At 39.9% G+C, this 10,733-nt stretch overlaps 1 protein-coding gene across 7 annotated transcripts in view; it reads left to right on the forward strand.

Moving 5' to 3' along the window:
- AFF2 (AF4/FMR2 family member 2) overlaps positions 1-10,332 on the forward strand; it is a 336,322-nt gene extending 325,990 nt beyond the window's left edge. For all 7 annotated transcript variants that reach the window (XM_027690474.1, XM_027690479.1, XM_027690477.1 and 4 more), the window contains one exon: positions 983-10,332. In XM_027690474.1, the coding sequence (XP_027546275.1) occupies positions 983-1,104 (122 nt within the window). In that variant the 3' untranslated portion in view covers positions 1,105-10,332. The remainder of the gene's footprint in view (positions 1-982) is intronic.
- Positions 10,333-10,733: the final 401 nt, after the last annotated feature.

A 10,733-nucleotide genomic window follows, 5' to 3' on the forward strand; every position in this document is an offset into this window, starting at 1 on the left:
GAAGTGCAGCCAATACAGTGCTGGCTGGCTGAGTGCTGGGCACTGGATTTTAGGCAGGGTGAGAATGTAAGGGCTCAGCCACTGTTATTGTGATTGCTGGTTGTTATCTGAGCTCTGAGGGGCTTTAACTGAGAGCAGGCTCCCACTTGCCTAAATATAGTGTAAGTGTTGTATGTGTGGGAATGCCTGTGCCCCAGCGAGCATAAAGACAAGCTGTGGGAGAATAGAGGACACAATTCAGCTCTCCATTGACAGCAATTAGGAAAGGTCTGTTGGCCCTAACAGGATTAGTCCTTCACCCAGAGAACATCTAACACATGGCATAAAGTAAACTGGTGTGTTGCTTCCTAACTGTGGCTCTCTGTTTAGTGACCTCCTGTTAACCCTTTCCAACATGGAATCCTAGTGCTGGGATTCTTCCCCCTGATAGGTTCCTGTCTCTCAGATGCTATTTTCCTGCTGTGTTCCCTCTCTCTTCCTTCTCCCCTCCCACCCCACGCGCATCCTCTGGGACCTGCAGCTGCAGCAGAATGAGCAGAGGACCAAAACTTCTGCAATGGCAGTAACAGAAATTGGAGGGTGGAGAAAAGAGCAAACAAGGTCTTCTGCAGGATCCAGACTAGCCCTTCATGCCTGGGAGAGGGTACAGCATGGAAAAGGAAATGCTAGATTTCATTGCCAGCTATTTAAATTGTGAAGTCATCAAACCTAATCTAAGAAAACTGACGGTGTAGATCATCAGAGTAAAGGAAGAATACTGGCAACCACTCATACAATGTTGTGGTAGACTTCCAGCATGGATAATCTAATTTGGTCTTTTTAAATATACTGTTGTGGTTTAAATTCTTTCATGCTGACAGTTGTGCTCATGTGCACAACTGCCTTGAGAACTCACTAATTGCACCGATTGGGAAATCATGGTAATACCTGTATTTCTGTACCACTGTCTGAAACAACTGCCTCTGTTTCTTGTGTATTGCAGAGTTCTTTGTAGACCTGGACTCAGTGATGGGACCCTTAACACAACACAGCAGTATGACCAATCTGGTTCGTTACGTTCGCCAGGGACTCCACTGGCTCCGCATTGAGGCTCATTTGTTGTAGTGACTGCTGCCCTCTCCATAACATCCCCATTCTTCTACCTCTACCAGCGCAGAGACGATCACTGGTGGAACTCCACTCATTTTTGGAAGTTTATTCATGTAACTTCATTTTTATTGCCTTTTTTAATATCCTATCTATTGGAAGTAGAAGTCACCATAAAAGAAACTTATGACTCAAGAGCAGTATGTGTTGTACCATCTAATCATTTTCGACAATTTTCTATGCCTTGTGTCTCCTGGATCCTGCCATCCTTATGTGCTTTATGGAACGGTACATTCCCTGCAGTATTGTTTTAAGTCCATGCTGCCTTCAAGTGAAAACAAAAAAGCACTTTGAGAAGATATGGATTCCTGAGAAATAGTACAAAGCGTCTTAAATATTTGAGGGTATATACGAGAACTCCCTTCTGAAATAAATTAGTAGAAGTTATAGCTATTCATTCAAAATCATCTTCTGAACCTGAACCAAGCTTTTCGACGCTTAATTCTGGCATCATTACCTGACTCAGTACATTCCTAAGATTTCATACTTCCTATAGGTTTAATCTCTAAAAGAGAACATTGAATATCTTACAGCTACATAATGTAAGATCACCAAAGGTGTTAAGAGGTAAAAGGTTGAAGGAATGCCTCATTAAAGAATGATGACACACTATGCAATGAGGTTTTGATATTCCATTCTTCCTGTTTATTGTTGGCTTAATAATTTCAGTAGGCAGCAGAATTTATTGCAGTTTTTAGGCAGTTTCAAAATATTAGCTTTCTTAGTCTTATCTACCATTCCTATACTAAATCTGTGAATTTTCTTTCTGCTTTACTGTTTAGTCTCAAACAAATACTCATCCAAGATTTTTCTTCATAGAACAATCTCTCCTTGCATAGTGACTCACTGAAAGCAGATTTTAACAGGACTGCTGCACTCTAAGCATTGATATTGTATGTAAAAGTCCATTAATAAGTGTATGCAGATTCTTCATGAAACTATCTAGAAGTTTAACTAACCAGCTACTGTTGAAACATTATAATTCCATGTGGCATCAATTTTCACCTGTTTTGTTCATTTCAGAGCATTAGAAACGAACAGTATTATCTTGCTATCTTGAAAACAATGTCAAATTAAATAAAATCACCAGATTTACCCAAAAGCAATATAACATTTGTTTAATAATGGCCATGAATACTTCAGTCAGATTACCTATTTTCCAAGCTCTGCATCTGTTTACCCATGCTGTCATGTTTTGGACCATTCCTCTAATGCGTGAATAATAATGAGACAATTCAGATAGAATTTCAAAGCAATTGTGAATAAATTGCACCATTTCACATTTGCTCTTTCCTCTTATTTTTTTTCCTTGTTATAAACTGCACTGCTCTTCTGGTGCCACTGCAAGAAGCGCTGGTGCATGAAACAAAACAAAATGAATTTATATCAATAATTCACAAGACTTTAAATGGTCTCATCTCATTCTTGATATAACACCTGCATACCTTACTGAACTGTAAATTCCATTTCTATAAACAGAAAATGCTCATAGCAATGTAAATATTATTCTGTCTCATCTCATTGAAATAATACAATATGTGTATTAAATGCCATCCAGATATTAGTTAATTGCAATTACCTTCTGCTATATAAACCTGTATATCCTTTAATCTGGTGAGTTATTGGATTCTACTCACTGGATTGTGACCAGATAAATAGGACAAATTTGCATTTAAAAGGTTCAGACTGTTACGATTTTTAGAGCAGGCCTTGGATATTTGCAATAAGAGCAGTTTAAGGACTCTGCCCAATGCATATTTAAGACAAACATTTCTGTAGCTGTTGTATATTAGCTCCCAGTAGTACTACCTTTTCTTAAAAATCAATAATTCCTAACATTTTGTTCCACGAGGCTGTATTGTAAACATAGCCAACGTGCATCATTAGAGAAATCATCCAGTTTAGGGTTTTCTGCAAAGGACATTTGCAGAACATGCACATCCTGTATTATCTGCACACTCCTGTTCCTGAAGTGGTCGATACACCCTTATCTGTTCTCTGAGGGTTTCAGTAACACAGCTGAAACTTGAATCTGACAGCATTTGTCACGCCGATTCTGGCCCCAGTAGCTAATGAATAAAACCACGACAGTGAGAACTATTCAGAACTGTAGATGAAAGGTGGTTGTTGGGTTTTTTTTAAAGAAAAAGAAAACAAAACACTTGATTTTTTTTTTAACAGGTTGGGTAGTTGAGATGCAGTAGTGTTGGGATGGTTTTCTCATAAGCCAGAGTTTTCCATTCTTTTTGCAAGTAACTATTTAGTCTAATTAAGTGCATTGCCATCACTTGTTCCTTTAATGTAGACTGAAATCCTCGACTTCCATGCCTTTATGAGGGATAGCTATGCCTTGAAAGACAGTCTTCAGACATGGGACTGTTCAGTTAGCTGCAGTCACTCAGTGAAGACAATGTGTTATCTTTCTCCTGTTGCTTGTGGTAAACAGGCTCCTATCTCTAAATTTACCCCATGCTCACAATCTTTTGCTTAAACAGCTTAAGGAATTAGCCCACCTGATTTTGTATCCTGTGACTTAGGTTGAAATGGATGCTGAATCAATGGCATGATTATAGTAAGTCCAGCAGTCAAGTCTAGGATCACAAGCCAACTTACTATTTAGCAGTCTTGTTTCAAAAGCGGCTTAGAAACAAATTAAATATGGAGAGTGAATTACCGTCTTATCCCTGGGGATGATGCTTCTTTTGGGTTAGTTATTAAGGATTATTGCACTTTTACAGGCACTATATTCATCTCATTTCAATTGCCAACATGTCATCTTTGTGGAATCATTTTTACCCTTTAAAATATTACTTCCAGCAGAGTTAATCAAATGAGATTGTTTGTTTGTTTCAGTGGGGAAGCAGCATGTCTGTGCTTGGGCATTTGCTATGTCTGCACTTAACACTGCCCAATTCAGGCTCTCAAACTCATGAACCAAGCACCAAAAATTACAAGATTGGCTTAAAATTGTGTTGGGTTTTTTGGGGTTTTTTGTTGTTTTTTTTTTTTTTTAATAAACTCCTTGGTTCTTGTATTGCCTTCTGGATACTGAGCTTTGAGACTGATTTCACGACATATTTTCAGGCATTCTCCAAACATGACAAGGGCTGGAAAACACACATTTGTTTTTAATAGTGATAAACTGGGACAGTGATGTAATCTCCTGATTTCTGCAGCTGAGACTTAAGAAGGACACCAAGATTCATAAAAAAATTGCCAGAACTGACTGCCATTTGTGACCCATGCTTGAGGAGGTTTGGAGCAATACTGATAGTTCAGCAGTGAAGGGAGCAGGCCAGTAAAGGGCTAAACTCAAGCATTTGGGGAGCTCCATGGGTGTGAGATCCAAGGGCAGCAAAGTGCTAAGTGCTCAGGCGAGGCATTTGCATAGCACTTAACCTCCCTGTCAAGGGCTGCAGCAGCTCCTCAGTGAAGTATTCGACAATGTGCAGGCAGAATATCCTGCTCCAAGTGCAGTATCTCCAGCCATGTGATGTGTTTTGGGTGCTTCAGAGCAGGGATTGGAAGGAAAGCCTTTTTGCTGGTAGTGTTGGTGGCAACTTTCACAGCTTGCTTCTAACAGCTTCATTTCACTTTTTCTTACATGTTCTTTGGACTTTTAATTATTTATATACTCTCTCTGTGAATATATTGTCTCATTTGTAAATGATCTCCTTTGAAAAATAGGGACAGGTCTGTTGATAGTCATGTGGACTTTTTAAAAAAAATAACATTGGAGATCTTCATTCCTCCTAAAGAAACAAAATCTGATAATTGAATCTGGACCTTAATTTCCATGCTTTTTTAATTTCACAGGTTTTATTGTGTTCTTTTATTGTAACAGCTTAGATTCACTAATGTTTTTGGGTACTTTGGAAGAAAAGTTTTCATATATTTTTATCATCATTTAATGCTGTCTAAATCCAGTCATTGGTTTTGTGAGGGCAACTTAACAGACAACAAAAACAGGGCTGATAAGGATTCTGACTTAAGTATTAATGTACTTCTTTGCTTTGAGTTCAGGAGAAACTCCACTACACACAGCATTGAAGCAAGCACATGTGTGTGAGTGTGTGTGTGTGTGTGTGTGTGTATGTGTGTGTGTGTGTGTGTGTGTATTTGCAACAAAAAATCCTTGTTCATTACTTCATAGCACAAGAAAATTTATATGATAGCTGTAAACAGAAACCACTCTTACCACTGCTGGTGGTAATGGCATTATTCAAGTGTTCCTCTGTAGTATGTGATACTCCTGTTTGCACCTACTGTCTCTTGCAGGCAATGAAGTTGTGGCAGAAAGTAGCAACACTTTGTCATCTTGGTCCTGTGGTCCCTGAGGTCAGTGTCAAAACTGAATGTGCTGTCAACATGCTGTTTTTCAGGTTAACTCGTTTGCCGTAGACCACTGTCTTGAAGTTTTAAGAAAGATGAAATATTTCACCAGTCACCAAAGACAATTAATTTGTCATTCTGAAGCAAGTGTAGAAGTGACCCATCTCTAGGCAGGCTGCACCAGTGAAAGGTCATTGCAAAGGGCCTTTGCCTCTCACAGCATCTCCCTGACCTCACACGAGGGCACTGGGAGTGAGGCAAAGGGGATGAAGGTGAGAAACCAGTCTCCTGTCCTTATGACATCTTCCAGCTTTGTTTTACATACTACTTTATAAATACAAGTAAAACAAGTCTTCCTAATGTTGGGAAGGCTCAATTCCTCCTGGATTTCCATGATATAACCAGAGCACTATACTCACCAGTGCATATAGGCATTCCCTAATGAGATAGATATAGATATATAGATATATACAGACACACACACACACGTATGTGTATATATATATGTATCTCACTAGATATAGTGGTATGTTTTAGTTATATCACTTGATATTTAGCCTACAGGTATAGGCTAAAAGCTGTTGGGCTCTCCTTCATTACTGAAACCTCCCCGTGAGTGCATAATGTTCCTGCTTGACTCAGAGAGCAATCCTCCTCTCCCCAGTGTTCTTATCAGACCTGCCTTTCTGATGGACTTGGTGGCTTTACTTCAGCCATTTTGTTTCAGAGATGTTTTGTCTTCCAAGATCAGTGATTCTGATCATCTCACACCCATTTAAACCCCCGGTGGTAGCTGCTGAAGTCAGGATAGATTGAGTTCAGATCTTGTGTACAGCCAGGGGGATGACGTAGCTCTACAGACATGAGAGCAAATTCAGGTGCAGATAAATTACTGCATAAAACTGGTGTCAGATGAGAATCAAACCTGGCCTCATTGGGAAGCCCTGTAACAGAAATACTATGATGATAAGCTGTTCCCAGGACCACAGAATATGTAGCAACATGTCAGGCAGCTCATTGGCACTGTGATCATATCAGGCAATTAAAGATATCAAGAGTTGTTTAAAGAAACTGGGTCAAGTTGGTGGGGTCTGGCATTATGAATTTAACCTGTGTGTGCTTCTTGGGAAAGGGGATTCATTACTCTTGATATGTCCTGCAAAATAACACCTATACCATGGTATCCTGTAAAACCAGAGTATAGCACCATCCCATCCAGTTCTTAATCCCCCTCAGAGTGCCACCACGTGTCATAGAGAGCTAGCTCTTGTCACTGCCCTGAAGTCACCATACAGTTAAACCATTATTTTTATAACTCCAGCAAGGACCAAGCCCAGGGGCTTAGGGGCCAGCTCAAGTAGCCATATGTGACCTGATGTTGCCCACCACAGGCTGTGGAGCCACACAGACCTCCCTGAGCCCACAGCCTACACGGGGTGTTGGACTACTACAGGTCTCTGTGGTGTGAATCCACATAGCCCTGTCCACTGTACTGGGGGACCAGTGCTATGCCCAGCAGGACTGAGGACCCCAGCCCCACCACCTGGGTGTGGCAGAGCTGTGGCTCTGCATTGCTTTCAGGTCTCAGTCCTTTGCAGCTGCAGATGGGACTGGGATTTGAGCACTCACTTGTACTTGCACTGCATCTGGAAATGCCAAACGAGTTGACAGAAGCCGTGCTCACAGTAACAGCACAGAACTCAGGCAATGCCCACTGTGTGCAGAATTGCAGTTTGAATTGTAGTGTCCACAGGACCACTCATGCTTACTGGCCTCGCCTCAGTCCTGCTGATGCCAGTCATAAAAGTCACATGAGTGGACAATGCGGCTGTCTGAGACTTGCTTTCTTCTTTGGTTTTAAGTGAGTTCCTCTCTATGTCAGTTCCGTAAGCTCTCTGTGCTGGATATAAGTTTACTCACAGTTGTGTGTGTGTCACCCTGTTGTAATACCTTCGAAAAACCCATCAAGTATAGATAGCCCTAATTTCCACTAACTTATTTCCTTCTCTGAAATAAAAGGAAGATCAGATTCTGAAGCGAATTTCATTGTTTTATTGGACAAGAGTGACTACAATAGACCCAACTGTGAGATAAGCAAATGCAAAATAACTTGGCTCAACTGGTGAAAGTCATGGCACCAAATTCTGCTATCATGTGGCAATAATGCAGGTCTTACGGAGCTTGCTGAGTACTGTTTATCAAAGGAGAAGCTGATTAACAAAAATGGCATAACATTACTGGAGTTAAGTTTATTAGGCCAGAAATTGAGTTGCATTAACCCAGTTAATTCAGTGCAGTTACACCCATTTTTGTTCTGGCTGAGCACTCACCTCGCTGAAAGTAGTTCAAGGTCTCTGGACAAGTGCTGGAGTAACTGCAAGCAGACTTGCTCTTCGACCAGACCATATGTTGACTCAGCCCTTGCTCAGGGAAACCACCACTGACTTCAGTGACAAGTAACACGGTGTTATGGACATGGAGAAGCTTTGACCCACTGGCAGGAGGCATTTACCCTTGAATTTATGAATGAAGCAACACAAAAGTTTTATTTATAACAGAAGTAAAGTTCTTCAGCTGGTGTAAACTGGTATAGGAGTACTGATTTCAGTGGACTTAATCCAATGTGCACACACCAAGGAGCAAACCCTCTAACCCCAGACTAATTTTTGGCAATATATCTCCATGCAGATAAACCCTCAAAGCTTTTATCATTATGCCTTTTTACTGATCATGCCAATGAAATGATTAATGTACCATAATCCTTGCCTGTAAGGAAATACTGTACTTTGCAGAGCTATGCAGTATACAGCACATCATAAAACTGCTTTAGACCACACAGTCTGGAAAAGTGTTATCAGAAACTAGACTAACAGAGCAGCTTTTTATCTGATGTTGATTACACTTCACTCTGCCCTTCCACTGCTGAGTTTTACATACAGACTGAATGATGGCTGCACGTTTCTGATGACTGTGGGCTGAAGCTTCAGCTGATGTGCCTCTAAGTAGCTGCGTAGATGTCAGTGCTGATTTACACCAGCTGAAAAACTAGTCCTCTCCCTTTTCATCCTGTGCTGCACCTCCTAATGCAGCTTTATAGATGCACACTGAAGCTCAGTGTATATTGAACTATTCTGATTCAGCTCCAGATAATCCCTGCTAAAAGAATTGGAGGGTGATTTCTGCCTGCCATCTAGGCTTGCATATGTTTTGGTTTTAACTAAAAGGCATGTTGCAATTTCATTACCTCCCAGTTTAAATATTTACTGGCATCAGCATTAGCTTGCATAGAAAAATGGCGAATAAATTCAAACGTGTCATAAATGCTCTCAGTCTAGAGATGGAATCTGTTACTTTAGTTCAAAGACACTGCAGCAGGCTAAAGTGGTTTTTCTAAGACAAATGGGTTTTGTACATTTAAAAGTCATGGCAAATGCTTATCTAGGACCAATTCTGCTGTTCCTCCCCTGAGCATCCCGATCAGCAGGTTGCCCCACTGAAGTCCACAGAAGTAACTGAGTGAATGAGTGCTCAGCACACAAGGTTGCAGAATCAGGCACTGAATATCTTGGGTTGCTGCAATCAGGGGTTTAATTTTAGCCATATGTATCACTTGAGAACACTTAAAAATTATGTACATTTTATCCAAGCTGACAGTCCTTGTATTTCCATAAAATATTGTATAATTTATTCCTGTCTGTATTTTTGACATCTCTGGATTGCATATCTTCTACTGAATCTTAAATGCTGTTTTTTTCAAAACCCACATTCAAAAGTTCTAGGACATATCATCCCAGAATATTAAAGCAAGTCAAAGATCTGGTGATGTTTTGCTCTGGTTTTGTGCTCTCCTTCAGTTTGTGTTTTGTCTTTGGCTGTAGTACTCCCAGAATTTTTTAAATGGCTCAGTTCAATTCAAGTTGCTTCCTGTCTTCTGAGAAAAATTAAAAAAAGCAAAATACAACTAAGGTTCAGGAGAAGTAATCCTGGCAAACTCGGTGGGTGTTTGCTTTTTCTAGCTGTCCTGTTTTTTTAACCCTGCCATGTTGGGAGTAGTCGTGTGTGTGTTCTCTTACCCACCATTTCTGGCTGTTGTGGCAAATACTTTTTTTTTCATTTTTTTTCTTTTGTGCGTGTGTGTGTATGTGCGCGCATGTATAATTAACCAAAATATCAGGAAAATTTATATATGCTTTCTTCTGGTTCCTGGAAATAGAGCAACATTATGACCTTATGGTCTTCCAGCAAAAGTCAGATTTAATTTCTGCATTGCAGTGCAACTTAATTAGCTATTGGAATTAGATTATGGTTTACTAAATGGCCTTTTACCTTACGTTCTTATGTTCTTACTTTTTATTTACTATTGAAGTAGCCTTTTTTTTTCTCATGTGTGCAAGTATCATATCAATAATCATTGCAATTCCACAAGGTGTCTTTGTTCTGAACAAGCATGTTATTCTTGTAAAGTTTTAAGTATAAGTTAAGATGTTTTGTACAGACCAAGGTAACTGTTAAAATGTCAAGCAATTACTGAAATGTTGTATAGTTATAAAAGTTTGATTTCTTTTGCTTTATATGTATAAAATTGTATCTTGCCTGTTTTGCTTTGTATTTCCAACGTGTTGCACAATTATGCATTTTGTTTACATTTGTTCCTTCTTCAGAAAAAAAATAACAGTAATACTTTATGTACAAACATTTTAAATGTACTTTTGTTGTTTTTAAACACAATGTCTCTGTATAAATAATATTGGTTGAACTGGTACATTCGTGTCTCTCATAGAGGGATTAATTATACTGCCAGTGCATTGAATTATTTAAAAAAAAAAGTAAAATAAAATTTTTATGAAAATGTAACCCATTTTATCACTATAAATTATTCCGTCTTCTGCTATTTTCTCATTCTCCTCCCAGGATACAATAAGTATGGTACAGTAAGTACCGTTTGTGGGAGAGCTGTCATGGGTTTTAATTTTTAATCAATGTGTTTGTGTCATTGCGGCGACTTAAAATGACTCGATGTTAGAAAATAATGCAGTGCTGATACCAGCTGTGAGGTAACAGGATCAATAGCGTGCTTTCCCCATCCCTGAGGGGCCTCAGCTGCAAGGCAGCAGCCTAAATCCTGTCTCTCCCAAAACCAACCTCAAGAGCAAAGGGGCCAGGCTTCAAAGGAGGGGTTTTTTTTTTGGTTTCTGGCTGACAAGCAGCCCAGGGCTCCGGCGCGACCAGAGCGGCGCGGTTCAGCCGCCGACCCT

This window comes from Neopelma chrysocephalum, unplaced genomic scaffold, assembly GCF_003984885.1.
Source record: "Neopelma chrysocephalum unplaced genomic scaffold, ASM398488v2 Primary Assembly neopelma1_81, whole genome shotgun sequence".
NCBI lineage: Eukaryota > Metazoa > Chordata > Aves > Passeriformes > Pipridae > Neopelma > Neopelma chrysocephalum.